The 27319-nt window shown below is 40.0% G+C and overlaps 1 protein-coding gene across 1 annotated transcript; it reads left to right on the plus strand.

The window, feature by feature from the left end:
* Positions 1-6976: 6976 nt before the first annotated feature.
* On the plus strand, positions 6977-8098 carry LOC110931984 (F-box protein At3g07870). The gene has a single exon (XM_022175352.1). It carries the CDS (start codon positions 6977-6979, stop codon positions 8096-8098), a length of 1122 nt encoding a protein of 373 aa, XP_022031044.1.
* The last annotated feature ends 19221 nt before the right edge of the window (positions 8099-27319 follow it).

The following is a 27319-nucleotide window of genomic DNA, read 5'->3' on the forward strand; positions in this document are numbered from 1 at the left end:
AATGTGTAACATGCAGAGGCCACAGCTTCAGTCCAGAATGGAATGGGTAGCTGCGACTCTACCAACATTGTCCTAGCAGTCTCGATCAATGTGCGGTTCTTACGTTCAGCGACACCATTCTGTTGAGGAGTATAAGCTGCACTAAACTCATGAAGAATACCCTTTGAAGTGCAGAACTCCGCCATGGAATGATTCTTAAATTCAGTACCATTGTCGCTACGTATCCGCCTAACCTTCAACTTATACAAATTCTCAATCTGAATGATCAAGTTTTTGATAATACCAAAGGTTTCACTCTTGTGTGCCATGAACGCAACCCAAGAAAATCTTGAATAATCATCAGTAACCACGAGGCAGTATTGATCACCCCGAATACTCTTGTGCTTGACAGGACCGAACAAATCCATATGCAAACGTTCAAGAGGAACTGCCACTGTGTTGATCTTCTTTGTAGGGTGCTTCTTCTTTGTTTGCTTTCCTTTCTGGCACGAAACACAGACGTCTTGAAGATAGAAATTTTTGAGGGGAACACCATTCACCAATTCATTTGAAACCAAATGATTCATTTTGCGTAAGTGAATGTGACCCATTCGTCTGTGCCAAGAGATAGTGTCTTTTTCTGTGGCTTTGGAAACGAAACAAGTTGCTTGTGCAGACGTAGTAATAGCCTGGCTCATGTCAAGGACGTACAAATCATTTATCCTTGGAGCCGACAAGAGAATCCATTCTTTTGGAATTTTGAAGCCGGGTTTCAGCACATAACATCCATTAGCATCAAAGTGTACTGAAAATTTCTTGTCACAGATTTGAGAAACACTAAGAAGATTGTGATCAAGTTGTTGCACAAAATTGATCTTGTCAAAGCTGACAATCCCGTTAGATATCATTCCTTCACCCGTAATGTATCCACCTTTATCTCCAGCAAAAGCAACATAACCTCCTCTTATAGATTTAACATCGTAGAGAAGCTTCATGTCGCCTGTCATGTGCCTGGATGCCCCACTATCAACAATCCAGTGACTACTGATAGTTCCTCCTGAAGCACCCTGCACATGAACTCAAATGAATTAGTTGGAGATGGGGACCCAAGCCATTGTGGTCTTGGGTCTTCCATTTTCATCAATGACAATCACTTCTTGTCTTTGATGATTGGTGAATTGTGATGGTCCCCCTGATTCAGTAACCGTTTTTGGTTTCCAAGTCTGTTTGGTTTCACCAGTGTTTTTCTTTAAAATTTTAACTTCTTGATGATTTGAAGTTTTAGAATTGTCTGGTTTTACAACAACAGATTGTTTTTGAACCGCATCGGTTTTAATCGCTTTTTCTATCTTTTTGACCTGTTGGCGTTTCTGTTTCTTTTCCCTTTCTTTTACAAGGCGGGGATCTTGTTTTGTGGAAACAGTTGGCTTACGGTCAGCTTTGCCACGGGGATCATCAACCTTTTCTTTTTGTTTATGAAGATATGGACAATTACGAATAATATGTCCAATGGTTCCACACTCAAAACATGTTCTTCGTTCTACAAACCCCGAAGAATCATGTGATCGTCTAGCCGATGATGTTGAACTTTGTGAACCCGAGGTACTAGGTTTTGAACTACTTGGTTCATTTCTTTTCTCGACAAAAGCTTTCTTGACAAAATCTAAGTTAGATTGATTTTCAAACTTTTCAATTTTGTCCGTTCCCGTCGATTTCACAAAGTTAACATTTTTCTTCTTCTTTTGGTTCGGCTTCTTGTCAGCTTGAGCCGGTGTTTTACCTTTCGGTTTGGTGTGATTTTGCTGTGTTGGCACTGTTGGTAATTTCTTGTTACCAAATTGTTTTCGAATTTCAGCCTTTGGAATAGGAGGACACTGTGTAACTGTAACTTTAGGTCCTGCCTTTCCCAAGAACTTACTCGTCGAATTCTCAAAGACTTTGCAGATTAAGGATTGATTAACATTCTTAATGGGAAAATCTTTGTCTGAGTAAATTCTATCATCACCAACTAGAGTGTACAGCAAATTCACACTCTCCGGCTCTTCTGCAGATGAGGACTCAGTTGCAACAGTCTTAGCGGGTTGAACAGGGGGATCACATAGAATGTGATTCTCAAGAGGTATGTCCTCATTTTTGGCTACCGCATCAGACTTTGCTGGGATAGTATCATCAGATTCATCATCAGACGAATCAGCATCCTCAATCACAACTGGAGGATCTTGATTCTGTTCAGCACTCACAAATGTATCTGCTGACACATCTGAATCTGAGGATACTTCCTTTTGGTATCCGAGTCCTGCAGCAAACTCCTTAACATCTAGAGGCACAGAAGGTTCAAAGAAAACCCTGTCCTCTTCATCAGGCATGGCATCATAATTATGTCTCACTGGTGGTGGACACTTCTTGTAGCCTATGCATGTGACATCTCTCTTTTCCTTCTGAACGTCAATGATGTGATCTAACACATAGCTAGAGCTCAAATAACTGTCTAGCTTGAGTTGGATCGCATCACTTTCGGTTTTCACACAAGCCATCTCTTTTTGCATTGTTTCAAGACGAGAGATATACAAATTAATGTCCGTCTGTTTTCTTGAAACCATTTTTGTCAATTCAGTTTTATCTTTCTTTAATGTTTCAATCATTGACTTAAATTCTTTTTCATGGTTTTCATGAAACATGTTGGCTTCTGTGCATTTTGAGAGATCCACAGTCAATTTCTGATTGTGGAGAAAGGTCACATCATATTTTTCTTGCAAAGCGTCATGCTTACTTTGCAAGTCACTCAAATTCTCATTCACAGTAGTATGTTTGTCTTGCAAGTCAAACAAACTAGCTTGTAAAGCATCATGTTTGCCTTGCAACTCAGACATACTTTTCTCCAGATCAGCACATCTAGCATGCAACCTAGCACATTCATCACAATTAACAGCAGTGGGTTCATCGACACATACCTGACTTGATGAACCGTCGACATTAGCCATAAAGGCTGAATGGAGAGAAGACGAAGTATAAGCAGCTTGATCCACCAAAATAGATCTTCTTTGAGTTTCTGCTGCAGCTTCCCCCAAGAGTTCATCAATATCTGCATCGATTGCTGCATTCGATGTCTCACCCACATAATCATCACCAGAATTGGATGATTCTTCATCAGCACTCCTGCTATAACCAGAAGAGTCTTCATCTTCAGACGATTCACCACCACTGGCAGAAGATTCTCCACCACTGGTGTGAACTAGCTCCTTCACAATCTGAGCAAAACATGCTGTTTCATCAGGAGCATCACCACCCAACTGGATTGACCAGTCACAACCTTCATCCACCTGAACTGCAAGTGCTCGGTTGGTTTGGTTATTTGCAGGCACCAATGAACGCTCAGTGTTTCTGTTCTGATTCTGCTGGTTGCCTCGGTTTCTGAAGGGATTTTGATTCCCGTGCTGTGCTGGCTTTGTACATTCCCTTTTAAAGTGGCCCCGTTCACCACAGTTGAAGCATTTAACAGCCTGCTTATCGAACCCATACTTGGTGTCTCGCTTACTTTCCAAGCTGGTTCTGCCAGTACTTTCCATCCAATCCTTTGCTCTTCTCACTGCACTCGCAAAGGCCCACTTGATATCCATCAAGTCCATCTCTTCCTTATCAATCTGCCTGTAATCTTCTTGTGTCAGATTAATGTTTCCAATCTGACCTTCTATCAACCCACAGTACGCGCTCACTACAGTGTTAAGCAGCTCCATGTGTTCCTTAGCTACTTCTACACTGATTTTAGAAAAGCTTGACGTGTCGAGCTGTACTGTACTTGGCTTTGATTGTTGACCTGCAGCAGATGATGTTCCTCCATAACACGCATATTGTGGTTGTTGAGCAGGAGGAGGAGGAGGTGGTTGTATTGGATTTCCATACAGATCTGTGGTTGGAGGCGGCTTTACAGGAACTTGCACTGGATTGCCATACATATCCGTGCTTGTGACAAACGCCGTTTGAAGTGGAGCATGTGAACCGGCTTTTGCAGATGAAGTAGTGGAGGTGCCATAATACATCTCTGGATTCTGTGGCACTGCAACTCTCTTTGCCTTCAACGTTTCTTCCTGATCCTTGTTCTCCAGAAGCTGCACGAAATCGTTGATATTTGTAGTTTTCAACGTTCCGTTGTACTTCAAGATTTCCAGGAAGTTGTTCCATTGAGGAGGCAATGCATCGGCAAACTTCTTTACCACCTCTGTTGGAGTCGTTGTGACTTCAAAGTTGGTCAGCTCAGTAAGTAGGTGATAGAAACGGCTTGTCATATCTCCCAAGGACTCCTTATCCATACATGTGAAGCCATCGAATTCTTTCTTCAGTAGATCTCGTCGTAGTTGACGTGTGGCTTCATTACCTACTCCTCTTGTCTTCAATGCATCCCACAGCTTCTTCGTAGTCTTGAAACTGACGAACTGATGATAAATATCCTTGCTCAGTGCTTGAGTGAGAATAGCGTATGCTTTCTTTTCTAAGTCATACGTCTTCTTTTGATCATCAGGAAGATCGGCAAATGTAGCTGTCGAAGAAGCAGCAACCTCGATAGTTTGATCGAATTCCGTAGTGAACCGCAACCATAACTCTGTATTTTGACCAAGAATGTATGTATGGAAACGATCAACCCATCCCGGATATTCATTAAGATGCATCAACTTTGGAGGCTTGTTTAAACTTCCGGTTTCACTTTCGCTTAGTAGAAGACTTTGAATACTCGGAGTTTGATTTGAAACAAACGCCCATTGACCAGCTGGAGTCGCATTTGTTTGTGAGGATGTAGATACTGGCGATTCGGCCCATGATGGAGATTGACTGGTATTCATGTATTTTCCACTGTCTGGAGCCGGACTTCCCCACCAACTTGGATTCATCTTTGACAAGAAAAATAAATTCTATGTCCAAGTCACGAAAGATGATGAGCACCCGAAAGATCACTCCCAGTCGAAGGACCCTGGTCGAAGGATCTGAAATCACAGAAACTTGTTAACAACAAACTGACCACAATCGAAAGATCAACTATTGTTCGAAGGATCAACAGTACTCGAAAGATTACTGTTGAGTCTCGAACAATGATTTCGAAAGATTCAAGAGCTCGAAGGATTCTCCTTTGAAAGATCCTTATCTTTCGAGCTAAATCCTTATCTTTCGGACACTTGTCTTTCGATTAGATTCCTTTCTCGAAGGATATGATTCAGACTTCGAAGGATGGGTCGAAGGATGGTAATCTTTCGAGCCTTCCTTGATCGAAAGATGTCGAAGGATAGTCTTTCGATGTCGAAAGATATCTTTCGAGAGGTTCTGACCCACACTGATCTGATGTGATAGGTTGGTGAAAAAGGTGATGGGTTGGTGAAGTACTTTCGGCAGAAAGGTATGTTCTGCACACAAATCTTCACCAACTTTTTGACTTTCAAAAACAATGCCCAAAAATGGCAAGTCTTATCCACCAAGTCCGGTCACCGGAAACACACCGGAAATTGGCCGGAAAACACAAAGTTTCTTAAAAACCAATTTCCAAGTTACCCAACCCAACTTTAAACACTCCCGGTTAGTTTAGACACGTTTTTACTCAAAGAAAATGCAAGAAAACAAGTAAAAACAGGTGCAAAACCAAGTGTTTCAACACACCAAAACTTGTAAAAACCCGGTTTTAAACAAGGTAAAGAGCGAGGCTCTGATACCACTTGTAGGTCCCTGTTTCGCGGAGGATTACGAACCTAAACCTTGTTATACAAACCTACTAGCGAGTGCGGAATCCAAGCTAGCAAGCAAACCGAGTTAGTAGCAAGTAGAGAGACAAACACACAAGTTCACCGATTAACACAACTTGTATTAATGCAATGAGGGTTCGGTTACAAGCTCAATGTTTACAGAAATGCTCTATAAACTCTCTAAGTGTGTGTGTGTGAGTCCTGGACAGAATGCTCTCAAAGCTCTCTATCTCTCGAATGTGCAAATGGCAGAACTGACTCACATACATACACTGCATGGGTATATATACCCAGCCCATGAAGTCTGGATCGAAGGATCTGATAGATGGTCCGAAGGATCATCTATCGATCATAGTTCACACGAAAGATCAGCATGGACCTCGAAGGATCATCCTTCGAGGTCTAATGGTCGAACCATGGTCGAACCATATCTTTCGATCACCTCGAAGGATCAGGTGTATCCTTCGAGGCTATCCTTCGATCAGAACATCTTTCAACTGTTGTCCAAGTCAAACCGGAGGATGGTTGACTTGGTCAACTTACAACACAAATCAGGACATCGTTTCATACAGACCGAATACAGACAAAGTACAGACACAAGTGCACCAACAATTAATTTCTATTTTTTTAATAATAACAGCTACATTCCTATGATTTTATAGTAATAAATAACAGTAACATGTTGTTGTTGTTGTTGCTGTTGCTGCTGCTTTTGCTGCTTTTGCTGCTTTTGCTGCTGCTGCTGGTGCTGCTGCTGCTGCTGCTGCTGCTGTTGCTTTTGCTGTTGTTGTTGTTGTTGTTAATTTGTTATTGTTATTGTTATTGTTATTGTTATTGTTATTGTTATTGTTATTGTTATTGTTATTGTTATTGTTATTGTTATTGTTATTGTTATTGTTATTGTTATTGTTATTGTTATTGTTATTGTTATTGTTATTGTTATTGTTATTGTTATTATTATTATTATTATTATTATTATTATTATTATTATTATTATTATTATTATTATTATTATTATTATTATTATTATTATTATTATTATTATTATTATTATTATTACAGAGTTTCTTAAACAAAACCAAACTGTTCAATAAAAATAGTTAAAATATATTGTTTAATCATGTAATTTTTTTTGAAAAAAAAAAGTTTATCTAATGTAACGATTTAGAGGCTGAAAATACAATATTGGGCCTAGCTAACCCTAAAATACTTTGACATATATGTTCTGCATGGAAGACCAAACCCTAATAATGTTTTCTCGACGGCATCCAATAATGGAAAACGAATTACCTGAAAATATCATCCTCGACGTTTTATCAAGACTTCCGGTCAAAACAATCATCCGCTTCAAGTGTGTGTGCAAAAAGTGGCGTGATCTTGTTTCCGATCCTTACTTTGTTCACCTTCATCACTCGAGATCGCGTCCTTGCCTAATCTTTCAAGAATGCATATACGGAGACGCGATTGTAGAGTTGCTAGAAGTGGAACACGAAGTTGATTACCACAGTTTAACCCTCAATCATGTCAAGACCCTTGATCTTAGTGCAGTTCGCACTCATACACCTTACTGGATAATTCAAGTGGGTTCGGTCAATGGTTTGATCTGCTTGCGTCGCAAACGTGATGCCACTTACATATTCAATCCTGTCCTCCAAGAATATATGATCATCCATCAACCATCAGATAGGTTTTTAACTAATGGTTTTGGAGTTTCAATGGCAGGGGAGTATAAAGTCATCCGGATCCGTGGTTGGAGAAAATCCAAATATCTGGAGAATAGAGTCACACTTGAACTAGAGGTTTACACGCTTGGGAAGGTCCAATGGAGAAGCTTGGGACAAACCCCTTACAACATTAACTATACTCGGAAACTGGATCCTGGTGTATCTGTGAATAGTCATGTGTACTGGATTGCGGATGCCCAAATTTACGATTTTGATTTGGATACAGAGACATTTGTATTAGTTCCATCCCCTCCAGGGCCGCAAGATGATCAAGAATCCAAGCAAATGTTGGGAGTCCTGAAAGGTAGCTTAAGTCTATTTTCGTGGTGTTCATTAGGAGGATTCGAGGTTTGGGTGATGAAGGAATCTTGGTATAAAGCGATAGCGATCCAGGAAAACATAAACCCTGTTCTTAAAACACCCAAGTGGAAACCCTTGTTTCTCATTGATGGCTCAAAAGGTACTAGTATTTTGATCTTAAGTGCTGATAAGCTTGATAGAGAAAATCTAGTGGCATACTGTCTTAACACAAATAAGTTTCTAGATCTGAATTTGCCTGGCAACTGCTTTGCGAGAATGACTACGTATCGTCCTAGTCTTGTTAAGCTCCAGAACTTTGGATCTGAGAGAGTTCATTCCTTCTACAGTAATGACAGACCTCTTTGTGAATAATAGATATAAGTCCGGTACCCCGGTTTGAAGTTGGAGCAAATGTAGGAGGGCACCAAACATTATTTCTTGTTTAATCCATTTGATGTCAACAGGTGAAGTATCTAGTTTTCTTATGCTCTAGACTTTTGGATTTTAGAAACATTATGTGGTCAATTATATATATCTAGCATTTTATGCTTTGTAGGGATTAAGACATGCTTAACATGATTTGTATGTCAAATTAAAGAGGTTTGCTTTTGTTTTAACGAATCAGTTGGGTGATTTTTTAATTTACACTTCATAATTTACAAATGTTTTTAACCTAAAAGTTATGGATATAGCAGAATAAGGGATTCTAAATGTAACTTTCCTTGTACCAATAGCTCATTTTTTGTCCAATTTGCCATGAGCCCATTCAGGGTAAATGACATTTTCATTCGTGCGGTCTTGCTTCTTACTTGCACTAAGACTATCTCCAATGCTAAGGGCATCCTTAGACGTCCTTAGCTGCCTAATCAGCTGCCACATCATATCCTTATAAATCTTTAAAAATCATTATAAATCCTTAAAAACCCCAACTTCACCTCCAACCATACAAACATCCTTACACATCCTTATATTTTCCACATCATCGCCCATTTTCCTTTAAATTTAATTACTTAAATTAACTAAATTTAATTTTGCCGTACCCATATCTTGTATTTTTTAGTTTTGCCATTCTCCGTACTCGTATCCGTGCTAGGCAGATCACTACCCATTTTTTCTTTAAATTTTATTACTTAACAATAGATTTTATTACTTACTAAATTATCAAAATGTATTTAAATGATTAAATAATTAATATAAGTAAATAACTAGCAACTAAACTAAAAAGTAAACTAGATTTTAAAAAATATAAAACATAAAAATTATACACACTGACACACATGTAACGGGTTTTTTATATTATTTATTAGTTTGGATTATTTAAAATTTAAATCAAACCTTGAGGGTTAATATGTTGTTTACTTAAAAATTAAAGGGTAAATATAAAAATTTTAATAATAAAACAAAAAACCTCTCCTTTCTTTTTTACCTATCTGTTCATCTTCCCCACAAAAAACCTCCATGAAGCTTTTCAAATCAACCCAACCCTGAACTGAAAATTGCCTTTGAGAAATAAAAATAAAAAACAAAAGGAAATGGCTAGAGAACTCAGACAAAGCAAGTCCTTGCAGTCGGATTTTCCTTTCAGATCTGTACAAATCGGATATGCTCCATTAAGCCTGAAAACTCGGATTTATTCCACGTCACTCGGACGGGATTACGGATTTTCCGTTGGAGACAGTCTAACTGTAAACGTTCAAAACTCCTGACATGGTTGTTAACCATTTTTTCTGTCTCTTGTGGAAAGATGTCAGCAGCCTCTTTTTAATGCTTATGAGTTTAAAACCTTTAGATTTTGGATAATTACTGCAAGTAGTTCAAAGAGTATGACTCCACGAGACCATAAATATGCAGCTGTCCCATCGTATCATGTATAATTCACGACCTATAAAGGATTAAGTCATTAAACACCAACACTACATGAACAAGCAAGAGAAGAAGATTAGGTGGTGTTTGTTTTTTTGGCCAGAAGCACTTCTGGCCACTTATGTCTGCGTCGCGCAGACGCGCGCAGAGGTTTGGAGTCCGCAGCTTGTTTGTTTTCTCGCAGATCTTTCATTAAAAAAGGTCTACGAGACCTCTTCACCACACAGACATGATTCCATGTCTTCTTGGAACCTCTTCTTGGCAGACCTCTTCTTCCACCACCTCCACCACCACATCCCTGCCACCACCTCCACCACCACATCCCTGCCACCACCTCCACCACCACCCAGACCTGTTCCGGTCAAACAGACCTGCATTCATCCGCCGCCCACCGTTGCTCCCCACCACCTCCACCCCCGACAAGTTCCGGTCACACCTGTAGTCAAAGCCAGAATCCGGTGGCGGAATCCATGGCCTGAAGCGAGAATCCGTGGCTGGAATCCATGGCCTGAAGCGAGAATCCGGTGGCGGAGCAGTCAAAGCGAGAATCCGGTGGCCTGAAGCGAGAATCCGGTGGCTGGACTCTCCTGAACTAGCCTCAGCTCCAACATTATTCCGGCGAATGATGAAAGATGGAAGAAAACTAGGGTTAGGGTTTGTAAGTCGCCGGGAGTGAGAACAAAATAACGGGCGAATGATGAAAGATGGAAGAAAGCTTGTTTTCCGGCTCCCCTTCTTCTCCGGCTGAAGTGGTGGCGGTTGGTTGTGGTGGTGGAGGTGGACGGTGGTTGTGGTGGTAGAGGGAGGCAGGGAGAAATAGATCAGAGAGAGAGAGAGAGAGAGATGTGTGTGTGTTGTGTCTGTGTTGTGTGTGTGTTTAGTGTGTGAAGAGGTTTTATATATAAAAAAACAAACCCTCTTCTCGTTGCAGACTGCAGACATTTGGTCCACCTCTTCTCCTGCAGATGCCTGCAGATGTGGTCCGCAGACTGCAGACCTTTTTCCGCAGAAAAAACAAACAACACCTTAGTAAGCAAGGTGGCAAAAAGTTATATGTATATATGGACAAAAAGTGTTATATCCCTTACCAAAATTACCCATCTTAATCTGTTACACAATCCATCTGACTTGCCCATCTAGCCACTTCTGGTATTCATAATATAAAAAGAGAACAGAAATAACATGTCTGCAACTCAGGAGCAACGTAACTTGGATTTCCACACCATGTGTGAAGCAAGCCGTCAGCCTGCAAAATAGAGGATCTTTAAATTTAATATAAGATACAAGCCATAGGATAATTAAAAATTAATATCTTATACAGCAAGGGCACTCGATACAAATCTGTAACTTTAAGGTATCAAGAAGCAATTTTTTTGGCAGCAAGGAAAGCAAGGTTAGAAAGTAGTGAGAATATAAATAAAGAGACATATAAAAGATCCAGTAATAACTATTAGGCAAAGGGTGTTGATACATCTATGTTTGTAGCTTGTAATCCAGTTGATATGTATTTGTTTCGGTCTTTGTATAAACAATTATTTTTGTAAAAGTGTTTGATTTTGTGTGTGTTGATCAAAGTCAAGCGACAGCTCGTTTGACCTTGGCCAACAACACCCAAACGATACAGTCTTGTCAAACAACATGTGGTGTTGTCTGAATGCATGTTGCATATCGTTTGGTTTTACATGTTGTCGTTTGATGTTATTCAAACGACACATGGTGTCGTTTGTTATAGAGACCAAACGACAAGGCATGTTGTTTGGCTCTTAGGGTCATCGTTTGGACAACTTGGTATGTTAGTATAATTACCACAGTTTGTCATTTGTAACACACTACTAGAAAAGTGGGTATTTTCAACACACTTTTCCGTCACAAATGCGTAACAAATTCAGTTTTGCTACGGATTTGTGACAAAACCTTGATGTTGGAAAAAGCATGGTTGCAAATTATTTCCTATGCATTTGCAACACAATTTGCAACGTATTTCCAACGAAAACCTGGTGTCAGAAAGTTGTGACGAATTTCCTACGGTTTCCATAATTATCATTAGTAGAGTGTTGTGACGCATTTGCAACTAAATTTAAAAAAAATTGCAACGCATTTGTAATGGAGTATTAAAAAAAACATGCAACGCGATTGTAACTAAATATATAAAAATATAAAAAAACTGGAAAATTCATTTTTTTGCTAAAAAATTGCAGGAAAATCAACAAAAAAACTACAATAACTTACCTTCAAACATTCTTGTCAGGCCTTCTAATCCAAGATCTCACTCAACTAAAGCAACCAACAGGTGTGCGGAAACCACCTGATGATCAACCACTGTAGATGAAACACTAGAATGCAAAGATTTGTGAGAAAAATCAAGAATACACAGAGTATTCTTGATGAGGAAGATGAATGACGTCATAGACAGTAGCCGCCAGACAAAACACACACACAATAATTAGGGTTAGAAAGGTGCACATAATTTCACAAAGAATCACCGTCTTATCTATTCCACATAAAGGTCTATATACAAGACAAACCACGGACTCCAAGACATACTAGAAGCCCGGACAACAACCACACTACCTAAAACCCTGACTTTTACCTACACAAACCCCTGACAAAAGTCTAGACCAAAACTTGGACAAATTGTCCAAGGATAAACCTTGTACTAAGTTTCAAGACATGTACAATAAAGACCCTAACAATTGGAAGGCATGCACTTATCACCCAAAGTGCATTAACAAACTCCCCTTATCAGTGCATGGTCTTCATGTGGTCTTGAATTCTTCATCCTTTCTTCGAGTACTCGCTTCCTGCCCATACCTTGTTCTTCACACAGAATTGAACTACCTTGATGAACTAATCAACTAGCTCACGATCTTCTTTAAGTTATTTCAGAGGCAGGCGTCGAAGCTTCTTCAAATGTGCTTCCCTTAGGTTGACAAGCCAAACCGGATCCAGAATTCTTGCAATCTCAACCGTCACTTTCTTCTCGGTAATCACCGCTTCCCCAGTCTTGCCATCGAGATACCAATACCCTAAGCTGTCAAATTTATCGAGACCAAATTTGCGCATAGGGATTTTACGGAGGCATCTCGCTGGAGGATAGACCATCTTCCATTCTTCCTTGCCAGTAAACTTATTGAAGTACTTAACTCCCCGACCAACTGCTGGCTTGAAAGTCTTCCATTTACTTGCTCGACTCTCAGCAACGAGATGAGGAATTAATCCTCTGATGCTAGCAACATTCGTATCGTTGTTGAGATTCAGCTGAGCAATGTGATGGAGATCATGAGCTGGAAGAGTCTGAAGGAACTTGGCCCATGGCCTGAAATACTGTACCCCATCGGTCCTTTTGATCATCACCAAGCTGTGTTGTTCATCAAAATCCCAACTTCGAATCTGACCCATATACTCACCTTTTGTGTTTATATACCTCTTCCTCTGAGTTTCGTCAGGAAGAGGTTTAAACCATTTGCGAGCTGCCAAACTAACTTCCTCGGGAACTCGAATAGGATTATAGATTTCTTCAGCATTTCACTTCCAAACACAAAGCTTCTAATATCATCACTGTTAACGGGTAGGGACTCGTACTCGATCCTTTTCCCTTGTGCAGTCTCAATGAATTCGAACTTACCAGCTAGTTCGTCATCAGTTCGCCAGTCTTCAACCAGTTCCTTAACCACTTCACCATCTCCTAAAACCAAATCAACAGCAGGATCTAATTCAGAATCAGATAAAAAACCTGTATCAGCATCTACATGACCTTTATCTCCCCCTGCGGCTGCACCCGAGGACTGCCCCTCAACTTGAGCCGAGGTTGCAGCTTCAGGAGCACGTGCGCTCTCTGACTGCTCCCCCTGCTTCGCTACGTCGGGATCCTTGTCCTTGTTGGGATCATCTCTGATTTTCTTTAGCTCATCTATCTTTCATTGAGTCTGAATCTGAAAATCCGAATTCTCCCCCTGAGCAGCAAGGAGTGATACGAGATCTGTCACAATACCGAGAAGCCGATCCGTTATCCTAGCCAAAGTGTCCTGTCAGGCTGAAGTCGAGGCATCTTGTGTTATGAACTTTCCCAACTGAATATTTTGGTCTTTGGTTAGACGAAAAAACTGCATCATCTGCTGATCTCGAACCGCATCCTTTTTCTTCAAGTAAACAATTTCTTTCTGCTGCTTCGCGATCTGATTCTTATGTTGTGCCATGACCTTAACAGCATCCTAAAATTTGCCACGAACAAACTCTTGAAAATTCTGCTCTTGACCAGAACTTGACTGTCTCGAGGCAGAAACTGTCGAAGGTCTAGGAGCAGCAGGTCTAGAACCAGACGGTTGTGCACCGGATGGCCTAGGACCTGAAGACGGTAAAACTGGAGGTCTCTGAGATCCTTTCTTCGATCGCACTGGTGGACTTGGACCGAAAGCAACCTTCGGACGGACTTTCCGTGTCTTTGGCGTTCGCATATCGTTGAAAGCACTAGGCCGCGGTGGCAAGGAAGAACTTCCTGATAAGGCAAACAAATTGCCCGTACCCATTGGAGAAGATAACGACCCAAAAAGCGGTATTGTAGGAATCTGAGAAGACATCATCGGCATTAACGGATGAACAGAAGTAGTCATGCTGGTAGCTTCCACAAAGGAAGTGAACGGAAGTGAAGAAGACAGTGACGGAAGAGCGATAGAGAACTCCAAATTTAGGACACCTCTAGAATCTGATGGAGCAGTGCTTGATGTAACCATAACTGAAGCAACTATCGGACTCAAAGACTGAAAATCCGAACCAGTAACCCGTCGTCGCTTATACGTCTTGAGAGGAGCTGACACACGGACAGTATCAGTATCAGGACGATGACGGTCTTCATCCTCATCAGAAGAAGAAGAAGAACTAAAAGCGATTTAATCCAAATCGTTCGCTCTATCATTCCAACTCGCTAAGCGTATACTCCAGTCGGAAGAGGGACCGAAAGAAGCAACCTTTGCGTGAAATAAATCAAGTTTTTCCCTTTCAGAAGGTGTGATATGATTTTGAAGGTTCTTCATAACTAACAGGAGGTATTGCTTTTCAGTTAGCATATCATTAACCGACTCATCCACAAAAACTTCTTCGATAGGACGCTTCCCTTTATCAACTGCACGGGAAGACGGACCCGCTTCTAGAGCCGCATCAAGCTCTAGGATCACCTCATCAGTTTCTACAGCAACTCCCGTTGCCGAAGACATAGAAACTGGAGTATGAACAAAAACATTTTCTTGAACAGAAGCATCAACAATTGGTACATCAATAATTGGTTCTTCAATGGGTTCAGGTTCTGGAGTATTAACCGGTGGTTGTTGAAGATCAACCCGAGGTTGAACAACCACGGGTTCGTGAACATTAGCCTCAACTGTCTGCATTCCTCCACTAAAGATTTGATCAACACCATTCCGAATGTTTATCCAAATTGGATCATTTTCCGGATTGTAGTTCTCTTGAACAATTGCACCAAGCAAAGGAGTCGTAACAGGACGAGCATCAGTCCTTTTGGACACATTAACCTTGGCACAATCCGTAAAAATACGAGTATGCATGGGCGCTTGAGCGTGCGCAGGTAGAGATACATCGAACGAAAGATTTGGCAACAAGTGTCGAATAATAAGCGTAAGAAAACGAGGATACAGAATCATCAATCGCTTATCATTTTCTTTCAGAGCAATTTGATGTTTGTAAGCTTGGAAAATCATCAGTGAGAAGTTGTATGGCTGGTTGTAAGTTAACCCAATCATTGCAGAAAGAAGATCATGAGCCATGCCATCCATTCCCGATTTTCGTGGAGCTAAGCACTGCATCATTACAGGAAAGAAATATCTCCACTGCCCAAGAATCAATCCTTTGGCGATCTCCTTCCTTGTAAAACAACCCACATAACCGAAAGATCTAGCCCCACGTTCACGAATTTGCTTTACATAACACGTGTTTCCATAATCTAAGTCACCAAACCGCAAAGCCGCACGAATAACGGCTTCTGTGGTAACAATAGGGCTTCCATGAATAGTAGCTTTGATAGAATCATCAACAATCTAAGCTGTACGCCAAAAATCTTAAATATACTCTTGTACTTGGTGAATATTTTCTGAAATCGCGAAACAAATTCTTGAATTTCGAAGAAAACGTATAATATCAGAATATTCGGCTCCACCATGAACGTTTTCGTTTATCAATGCAATCTGATTGTGATGACGATGAAATTTTCGAACAGGACGAGGTGGATCTGCCATATCTGTTGGAAATCAAAACACAAACGAAACACATGCATTAGGTATGAATACTAACAGAGGCAAACATACTATTAAATCCAACAGTTCTCAGTGAGCTACTAAATCCCAGACCCCAGAGCTGGGACTAATAACCGAACCTGCTAAATTAAAAACTCAGGACTGTGCACTTAGAAACTCGAACACAGAACAAGGTATACACAACTTAAAGCTTGGTGTGAAACTCGGAACATTAAAAAAAATCGGATCTGTTTATGAAAAATCGGAACTTAAAATTAAAAACACGGATCTTTGAAAAACAGTTAAAAACTCGGACCCTATAAATGAAACTTGACCAAAACTGTGTTAAAACTCAGACCTGTGTAGAAACTCGGACCTGTTGAAACATGTGACCTCAGTTAAAACTTGACCAAAACTGTGTTAAAACTCGGACCTGTGTTGAAACTCGGACCTGTCAACCAAACTCGCAGCTGTTGAAACATGTGACCTCAGTTAAAACTTGACCAAAAACTCGGATACTAACTAAAAACTCAAAACTCGGAGTGTTTCTTAAAATTCATAACGGTCAAGATTAAACCACGGAACTGAGCCAACACTCGGATAAACTCGGAAATAAAACAAACCTCGGAACTGAACATTGAACTCGGAAAAACTCGGAACTGATTTAACACAAAATCTCTCGGAACAAAAACATTACCTCGGAACACATCCAATATCACTAAAACTCGGAATGAACTTTTACTAACTCGAACAGTTTATGAACTGTTACTAACTCGGAAGACAGAAACAGATCGAAACTGTTTAAAACTCGGAATGACTGAAACAGATCAGAACTGTTTAAAACTCATAACAATCAAGACTGTTGTTTACCGAACCTGTTTAAAACTTGGAACAAAAACTCGGATATTTAAACAACAAAACTCGCACACTTTTGAAGATCAAAACGCGATATTTGAAATTTCTTTCATCTTCTTCCTTAAACCCAAGAATACCCGCCAAGAACATCACAAAACTCCAGTAAAACCTCACTCAAACAAGCAAAATTTTTACCTAAACAAGCATATTGAAAACACAACCAAGCAAGATTTTAACCAACAAAGCTCAAAATTAACTCAAACATTCAACTTTCTTCAAGATTCAAAACCCCCAACCTCAAGAACACCAAGTTCTTGAAGCCAAACACAGAACCCCAAAATTTTCTCACAAAACCCTAACTTCAAAGTAGTTCACTAACATCAATTAACAACAACATTTAACAAGGAAAGAACACTTAAGCATGAATCAACAAGAAATAAGAACACAAAGTTCAACCAAGATGAAAATCCAAGCCCTAAAATCAAGATTCTTACCAAATTTTGAGACAATGGAGATGTGATGAGTGTAGAAACACATACCTTGAAGAAGACTTAAGTTCTAATCACAACTGAGAAAGAGACTTGAAAGAAGAAAGGAGTGAGAAGGGAGGGACGACAGTGATTCAATCTCCTGAGACTTGTTGTTTTGAATGTGAGAAGGTAAAGTACTGAACCAAAACCCTTAAATACTTACCAATACTCGGACGAGGTTATAAAAGAAAGCTCGGACTTGCAATACTCGGACGAGGTTATACAATAAACCTCGGACTTGCAACACTTGAAACCTCGATGTTTTTTTTTTTTTTTAACTTTGATCGATACTAATTTTGAACATAAACTATCCAAATAATTTTCGAAATAAAGTAAAAAAAAAAAATTGGTAAAACTTTTCAAAAAAAAAAAAAAACAAGCCTTTCACTTCCGAACATAAAAATTTTGAAATGGAAAATATCACTACTCGGAACAAAATTTTATCGAACCCTTTAAAATGACGAAATTACCCACACACACTTAGATGTATCTTGCACGACCGATTTTCATGTGAAAGACTTATTTTAAGTTACCGAACTTGATGTTTAACACCTTATTAAAGAATGTTCACAATCCTTAGAGTATTTTTCAGAATGATAACTCGCACATAGAAACAAGAAAGCAAAATCTTTTTGTTGTTTTTCAATTTAGATTAAATTAAAGGAATTAAACCTAAGAACGTATTTACACTAATTATCTTTTTGTGAAATCGGAGCAAAGGGATCATATCGGTTTTTCTGTCAATATCCAACACAAGAAGCATAGTATTCCCATTTAAGGTTTTAGAATGAAATTAACAGTTCAAGACGTTCAACGGTATTGTGGTCCACTTAAGCTTTAGCACGCTTTCGAACACTGTTTTCGAGATATGCGATTAAGTGTATTAATAACTGATTGTAACTATGTTTACCCACCTCAGAATATACTCTCGTATCAAGGTATGCACGAGAGTTCATCTTACTGGGGAGTATACCATTTATCATCTGTTTTGACGTATAAAATGATGTGAGATACTCACTTATTTTGAATTGAAAACAAGCCCTATGTGAAAGAATCACTTATTGATGAGGAACTTGATTTTCATATGCATGAGGGCACAGGAGCAAGTCCGTGAACAGGTTAGTACCATCGTACAGATAAAGAGACGAACTTGACTCCCGCATAAGAGCTGTGATATATTATCACATATTTTGTGGGACATGTAATTGTTTATCACTTATTAAGGTCGAATGCATCATGTATTATATACATGATTGAATGATATTTACACGTATGTATGGAATCATGGAAGATCTAGACTTGCGTCCCCGTTGTTTTCGGTAAAACAAACAACCATGATACCCAGATGATAAACAACATAAAGACCACGTATCTCAGAACCTCGGCAATCTATCAAACGAAATTACGGTACCAAGACCATATATCCGAGAGATGTACCACACAAGTTACGTAGTTCACTATGTTTATATACCAAAAACAGGTTCTTATTGACGCGTAAAACCTACCGAAGCAACATATAATGAAGTTGTTACAGTTAACGGTTAATTTTATATATGACCATAGTCCTGCACCAGATACGACTAACCGATGTACTATCATTTCCCTTATATCTCAACACGACTTCATTTTATATTTTTCAAATGTTTTTGTATTTTTCTTAAAATTTATCCTACAACTAAGTAAAATATTTTTGGAGTTTTTTCAATTTTTGGAAAGCGGAAAGAACTGTACAGTAAACATAAAATAAGGTTTCTATGCGAGTTTTGAAAAGCATTTTACTCGGGGTTGATCATGCCAATCATTCAGACCAGATTTTCAAATCTAGCCTAATCGAATGTCTTTGTAAACAGGTCGAGGTGTCCACCCTAACCACTTCTATTAAACCCTTCTTAGCACAGTCGCGAATGAAGTGATGCCTAACATCTGTGTGCTTAGTGCGTGAGTGATTAACTGGATTGTTAGTTATGGAAATGGCAGAGTTGTTATCGACAAGAATAGGAGTTCGAGTAAAATTCAAACCGTAGTCCCTCATTTGCTGCTGAATCCACAAGACCTGAGCACAACAGCTTGATGCAGCAATGTACTCGGCCTCGCACGTGGATAAAGAAACAGCAACTTGCTTTTTGCATTGCCAAGAGACAAGACGGTTCCCAAGAAGTTGTGCGCCGCCAGAGGTTGACTTTCTGTTCATCGGGCACCCTCCGAAGTCTGCGTCTGCATACGCCAGCAAATCCAGACTACCTTCAGCTGGACACCATATCCAAGCTTAGGCGTCCCTTTCAGATATCTGAAGATACGCTTGACCGCTTTCAAGTGAGACTCCTTCGGAGTTGATTGGAACCTGGCACATAAATAAACAGAAAACATAATATCTGGTCGTGAAGCAGTAAGATACATTAGCGAACCTATCATTGCTGGATATAGAGTCGGATCCACTTCAGGATCTTTCTCCTTATCGGGTGAAAGCTTGTGATTTGTTGGGAGATGCGTGTCATATGGTAAGCTATCTTCCAATCCAAATCTTTTGAGAATCTCGTAGACATACTTCGTCTGATGCACGTACGTCCCGGTTTTTTCTTGACTCACTTGAAGACCTTGAAAGAACGATAACTCGCCCATCGCGCTCATTTCAAATTTTTACTTCATCACCGCCTCGAACTCATGACACAATTCTTCATTTGAAGAACCAAAAATTATGTCATCAACGTAAATTTGCACGATCAGAAAATCTCCCCCTTTCTTCAAAATGAACAGTTTGGAGTCAATCGTGCCACGCGAGAACCCGTGCTCCAATAGATGTCTTGTTAAAGTCTCGTACCACGCCCGAGGAGCCTGATGGAGACCGTAGAGAGCTTTGTCCAATAGATAGACTTTGTTGTCTGACCCTGGAGCTTCGAAACCCGGTGGTTGGGATACATACACAGTTTCATGCAATTTCCCGTAAAGGAACGCGCTTTTCACATCCAACTGATAGACTTTGAAACGCATGTGTGCAGCAAAAGCTAGAAACAAACGAATGGCTTCCAGTCTTGCCACCGGTGCATAAACTTCTGTATAATCAATCCCTTCCTCTTGATTGAAGCCTTGAACAACCAACCGTGCTTTGTTTCTGACGACAACACCCTTATCGTCTTTCTTGCACTTGAAAACCCACTTCGTGTTGATTGCATGTTGGCCCTTTGGAAGATCGACCAAATTCCACACCTTTAACTTGTCGAACTGAGCTAACTCCTCTTGCATCGCCTCACACCAAGAATTATCCTTTAGAGCCATCTGATAGTTCTTCGGCTCTATATGAGAGATAAAACATTCATGTAGGATAAGATTGTAGATTTCTTCATTCTTGATAGCAGATAACAGACACTGCATCTCTGAAATACTCCTTCGCGTTTGCACTCCCGCATTTGGATTCCCAATAATATTATCAACAGGATGATGAATATTTGTTCTTGGAACTGGGATTGCCGGAGCTTGAAGATTGTTTCCCAAATTCCACTGAATCTCCCCCTCAGCATTTGCATTACTACTAGAAGCTTGATCATTTCCAGAAGACACATTAACATTTGGATATGCTGAAAAATCAACGTAAAGATCACCACTTGTAGTTTGAGCAGCTGCATTGGGGATCTGGTCAGCAACAACTTCATTTACGATCGAAGAATCAGCGACTGGAACATTCGAAGACACATTAGTAGGAATACTTGCTCTCCAGCTCGCATCCACTTCATCTTTGTTCACAAGATGTGTGTATACAACCTCCGAATCTTCTTCTGAAACATCCGGAAGATCAAATGAATCAAATAATTTATCATAATCATAACCGCTTTTAGGACCAAATTCGGACGGTGGAGGATCGTAACTCAAAGGAGTTATATCAAACACGATCTCCACTGTACGCTTCTTAATGTTATAAACGCGTTTGTTTGGAGTTCCATTGGCATATCCCAAAAAGAACCCAACTTCTCCAACTTCCCCCATTTTAGGAGTATCTTTGGTGCGTTTGATAACACACTTGATCCCAAAAGTTGAAAACCAGATAAGTTCGGTTTCCTGTTTTCAAGCAATTCATAACATGTTTTATCTTTTCTTTTGACCATAAGCACATGATTTAACACATAACATGCAGTGTTTACCGCCTCGGCCCAGAAGAAAATTGGCAATTTTGATACAGAAAGCATAGTTCGGGCCGCCTCAATTAGGGTACGATTCTTCCGTTCTGCAACTCCGTTCTGTTGAGGAACATATGGAGCGCTGAACTGATGAACTATTCCCATTTCCCGACATAACTCATCCATATAATGATTTTTAAACTCAGTGTCGTTGTCACTTCGGATTTTCTTAATAGGAAGTGAATAATTTTTCTCAAGTTGTTTGAACAAGTCTCTTAAAATACCAGCAGTTTGGTCCTTTGTTTTTAAGAAAAATACCCACGAGTATCGTGAGAAATCGTCAGTGACAACTAGGCAATAAGACATCCCACCAATGCTAGCAACATGGATTGGGCCGAAAAGATCCATGTGAAGCAATTCAAGTGGTTTTTGGATTGAGTTAACAGTTTTCGGTTTGTGAGGCTTTCGTTTGATTTTTCCTTTTTCACATGATTCGCATTTGTTGTGCATATTGAAACTACGTAAAGGAACCCCCAACACTAAGTTGTTTTTCACTAAGTGGTTCATTTTTTGTAGATGCACGTGGCCCATTCTCCTATGCCAGAGATATGATTGATCTTCAAACGCCTTCGAAAGTAGACATGTCACTGGAGCAGACGAGTTAACCAACGGGCGTATGTCCATGACATATGTGTTATTCACCCTTGGAGCCCTCATTACGATCCAATCTTCAGGAACAACAAATCCCGGACGCAAAACGAAGCAAGCTTTATCAGGGAACAACATCGTGTACTTGTTATCACAAATTTGAGAAACCGACTTCAAGTTATGCTTCAGTTCTTCAACGTAGTTCACTTTATGCAGCGTAATTTTTCCATTTGACACCGAACCTTCACCGGTGATGTATCCACTCTTCTCACCGGCAAAGTTCACATAACCACCATGAATTTGTTTAAAATTGTTCAGTAACTCTTTATTTCTTGTCATGTATCTGGAACAGCCACTATCGATATACCAAATATAGATAGCCCTCTTCAGCTGCTCCTACACTCCCCAACAAGAAAATTTAGTTAGAGTGTGGGACCCAAGCCATGATGGCCTTGGGTCGTCCCGATTCGTCAACATAAGAAAACTCTTTGAAATAACCATCATCGCCTCTGTGTCCTCCATTTCCATTTCGGAAATTGTTGGAATGACTCCCCGCAAATCGTGGATTATACGGAGTTGACGATCTGTTGGTATAACCAGAGTTTCCATAACCTCGGCTTCCATAGTTTTGGTAACCGTAATTTTGATTCCTGGGTGGCTCAAAATTCCTACCAAATCTAGGAACATCATTGTGTCTTGAGAATGCTCGTGGATGATTATCTGAATTCAGTCATTGATTTGAAAATTGGGGGGGTGACGCATTTCGATCATTCACGAATCTGTTCTGTGCATGAGGTCTAACATAGTTGTTCTTCGAACCTCCAGAACGTTGGTCATTCTCAAATGTTTAGAAAGAAACATTATTTTGTCGTCTGTGAGGTGTTTTCTCACGAGTATCATGTCTTTGAGATGAACTTTCCGATCCTTCACCACGATGAATAACAACTGGTTTCTCCCCATGATCTTGATTTTGTTGTGATTTAACATTTGTTTTGATAATCGGTTTTACTTCTTGTTTAATCACTTTGTTTTTCTCAAGCTTCTGATTTTTACCGTTTTTCTTTTCAACATTAACTGTTTCATTTTGTGGTTTCTCAACAAAAGGTTTCTTCTGATCAGGATCAACAAGGGATTTACCCTTGTCATCTGGACAATCTGCTGCTAAGTGTCCTTTCCCACGACACTTATAACATTTGCAAACTTTCGCAGCATTCTTTGGACGTTCCTCATGACTGGTCGAAGATGATGAGGCGTTAGTCGGATTTTTTAAAATTTGGTTGACAAACTGAGAGTTTGAACCTGTTTCGATTTTCTCTTCTTCTTTGACAAAATCTTCCCCTTTAACAAACTCAGTTTTAGGGATATTTTTCAAATTCTTTTTGGGTTTCTCACGTGACTTTGGTTTTGACTTCGCATTTTGAACTTGATTAAAAATTTCCAAAATTTTATTGCTTATCAAATTCTCAAAGTTACCAAAATTTAGCTCATTTTTCTTTGTAACTTCACTCACCTTCGACTGTTCTGAGCCAGAAGCCTCATTTGGCTCAGATTCTGACTCACTTTGCGGTTCAACCGTCAGAGGGGTCTTTGGCACAAAATTTGCCAATTCAGCATCAATGCTTGGCATCGATGTATAATTATGATTTGCCGGTGGAGGCACTTTCTTATAACCGATGCCGAACATTTCTTCCTCAGATTCTTTGAGACGTTGGTTGTTAATACAGAAATTCATCACTTCAGATGAATCCCCGAACTTTTCAATTTTTCGTTGAAATCTAAAATCAGATTATCTTTTTCCAAAATGATTTTGTTCTTTTCCAAAACACAATTTTGGTTCATTTCAAGTTCAGATCTTAATTCCTGATTTTTAAGAGTTCCCTGAGCCACAAGTCTCTCAAATTCAGAGATATCATTTTTCAGCGCTTTTATCTTAATTCGGTGTTCTTTATCCGAATTCGACAAAACAGCAATGAGTTCTCTGGATTTTTCTAAATCTGCAACTAAATTTGTGTTGTGAAGTGCATATCTGTCAATCTTGGTGACAAACTCTACACATCTTGCACATTGCTTATCTACAAAAGATGATTTTACCTCAATGTCAGCCATGAATGCACATGCTTCATTTTCTACGGAGTTTTCTTCCAACCTTTTAGCTTCTACATCCGCAAATTTCTGTATTTCGGATGTGGAGATGTTCAACTCAAAGCATTCTCCCTTTTCTCCATCTTCTGTTTTGTTAGACTTTTCAACAGACTCTTCATTCAAGTTATCTTCATTCTCAGCAACATTGCCCGAATCCAACTCTTCCCCAAAAACCTCGGCTACAACAGCAAGTTCCTTGTCACACCCCCAAAATCCACCCACGGAGTACCACCGCTTGGAGGCGTGACATGACCAGGATCAAGCCACCAATCATATTGAACATGTAATTAATAAGTAAAAGTAAATGTCAATCAACCCAACCAATATGAAAGGTGTTTAAAACATAAGTATAATATCACTGTTTAGCGGAAGCGTATAAATAAAACCCAATACGAGTAAAGTATGAAATGTCATAAAAGCGTTTATCAAACGTTCACAATCCGTGCCCACAACGACCGTGCCTCCCGTGCAAGCCCCCATAGTACCTAAGGTCCTGCAAGGCATGTAACAGAGAGTCAACAACTAGTTGAGCGAGTTCACAGTGGTTTGTTCAGTTATAGTAATCGTATTGTAAATCGTATGTTCATTTAGTAAGCCATGTTTCATATTAGTTCGTATCGCGGCCCTCTAGGCATGTATGCGAAGGTTAGGGGAGGTTTCTCACGTATTCTAGACTAGGTATATTTGTATCGAAGCCCGCCCGGCATGTGTGCGAAGATTAGCGTACAGTTCGCAGCCATTCCAGGCATGTGTGCGAAGATTAGTTCTATTATCGCAGCCATTCCCGGCGTGTATGCGAAGAGTAATATATGTATCACTAGTCTAGCAGTATTTTATCCATAACCTTCCTCTCCCGAGGACAATATCACTAAGTTCCATTGACTAGGTAAGTAAAAATCAATCATCCAATCCCATTCCCAACCCCGGGAATCCCATGCCTTGGTAAGAGTGTGAACTCACCTTGGTTTGCTCGGTATGCTAGGTATGTGCTCACAGTTAATCAATCACGTCCTAAAGTACGCACGTATACATCGTCAGTTTGTATTCACTAAGTTGGCACGTAAGTAATCATAGTGGACAACGCATCAATAATCACCAAGTAGCACATTGCACGTATTCATGATCATACAAGTATTGATTTATACTTAACGGCAGTTAACTAGTCCAGTTAACTTCTAACAGAGTTAAATCAAGTCACTGTGCAAATTATCCCTTCGGAGAAACACCCTTGTTTCGCCGTGTACTCCCTTTGACGAAACAGCTTGGTTACGTCGTGATATCTCTTGACGAAACGTCTCCTGTTTCGTCGTGACCCCCATCGGCGAAACACATTCCATTTCGTCTATTTCTGATTCGTCACAAGCATCAGTTACGTCGTATTACAGATCCGTTATAAGTTATCACAGAAAACCCTAATCAGCCGTCACAACAGTAGCAATCATTCAGGAAATCATTTAGCACAAACATCATCATCAAACAGAATCATCATACAGAAGTATACAATAATCATTGAGTCGGAAACACGGTTCCCATACTTAACATACTACCGACAAGAACCTCAAACCCGTTCACATACAATTACGGTATTGGATTCAGCATCATTCGTTTATTTGTTATATCGGTCAATTCAGTTTAACAATAACATACATCATGCTTAACCTTAATCGATTCGTCAAGATCATAACTATTCACTGTTAATCATAACAAGAGCATAACAAGAAATCATGATGGTTATCTATTCATATCCTTTCCAGAAATTAAACAAGCATATACACAAACATGTAACAATAATCAAAGCATCAATGAAACCGATTTAATGAACACGTACTAACCGAGATGAAGGAACGATGGGTAAATTGCTAAGGGCTTGGGGAAATACCCACACAGTTGCCGTCACGGTGGGGAAAGTTCTAGGGTTTTCTGGTTGCTAAAGGTGTGAAGCAGAATTCGTTTCACGCTAATATACACGAATTAACATTCTGGGCCCGTAATGGGCTTCGGCGAGATACTGGGCCGGCGAAACACTTGTTTCGTCGAGAGACAAGTGACGAGACACATTGTGTTTCGTCGGACGGTTATTGGCGAAACACATCTTGTTTCGTCGGGTCCTTAATAGGCTTTAATAGTTTAAGTTTAAGTTTTTCAACAGTTCTCATGTTACACTTATACAACCAAACACATAATCATGCAAACACAATACGTTTTATCATAACACAATGTGTACATTACAAGTCAAACAAGTCAAACAACTAAACAGTCGAAGTCAACGTGCAATAAATGCGAAAGTGAAAGTCGGAAACTCGAGTTGTCACATTATCCCCAACTTGAAAGAAATTTCGTCCCAAAATTTAGCATGCGGTTACTGAGGAAGCTAGGTAAGTTGTATCGTTTACTTGTTTTTCTGGGGTGTCACATCATCCCCCCGTTGAGTTGGAATTTCGTCCCGAAATTCTGTAGTAGCTTCAGCCTCAGTAGTAGTTGCATTGTTCTGGAATAACTGGGGATACTTGAGTTCCATTTGATCTTCTCGTTCCCAGGTGAACTCTGGGCCACGACGGGAGTTCCAACGAACTCGAACAAGAGGTATTCTAGTGCTCTTGAGGACCTTAACATCCCGGTCCGTGATTTCAACTGGTTCTTCGACGAATCGCAACTGTTCATCGATAGTGAGCTCCTTCAAAGGAACTATGAGGGTCTCATCTGACAGACACTTCTTCAGATTCGACACGTGGAAAACATTGTGAACTGCACCGAGTTCTGTTGGTAGGTTCAGTCTGTAGGCTACTTTGCCTATTCTTTCAATGATCTCGAACGGTCCGACATACCGCGGATTAAGTTTGCCCCTTTTGCCAAAAGGAACCACACCCTTCCAGGGTGAGACTTTGAGTAGCACTCGATCCCCAACTTGGAATTCGAGTGGTTTCCTACGCTTATCAGCGTAGCTTTTCTGACGGTCACGAGCCGCCGCCATGCGTTGCCGTATCTGTGCAATCCGTTCAGTAGCATCAACTACAAGTTCTGGACCTGTGATCTGACTATCCCCCACCTCTGCCCAACAGAGAGGTGACCGGCATTTACGTCCGTACAATGCCTCGAATGGAGCGGCTTGGATGCTATTGTGGTAACTGTTGTTGTATGAAAACTCCACTAAAGGGATATGCTTTTCCCAGCTGTTGCCAAAATCGATAACACATGCCCGAAGCA

This window comes from Helianthus annuus, chromosome 3 (assembly GCF_002127325.2).
Source record: "Helianthus annuus cultivar XRQ/B chromosome 3, HanXRQr2.0-SUNRISE, whole genome shotgun sequence".
In the NCBI taxonomy this organism is placed as follows: Eukaryota; Viridiplantae; Streptophyta; class Magnoliopsida; order Asterales; family Asteraceae; genus Helianthus; species Helianthus annuus.

What these genes read in the sequence shown, in the direction of transcription:
- LOC110931984 (XM_022175352.1), top strand. Translation starts at nt 6,977, where the DNA reads ATGGAAAACGAATTACCTGAAAATATCATCCTCGACGTTTTATCAAGA.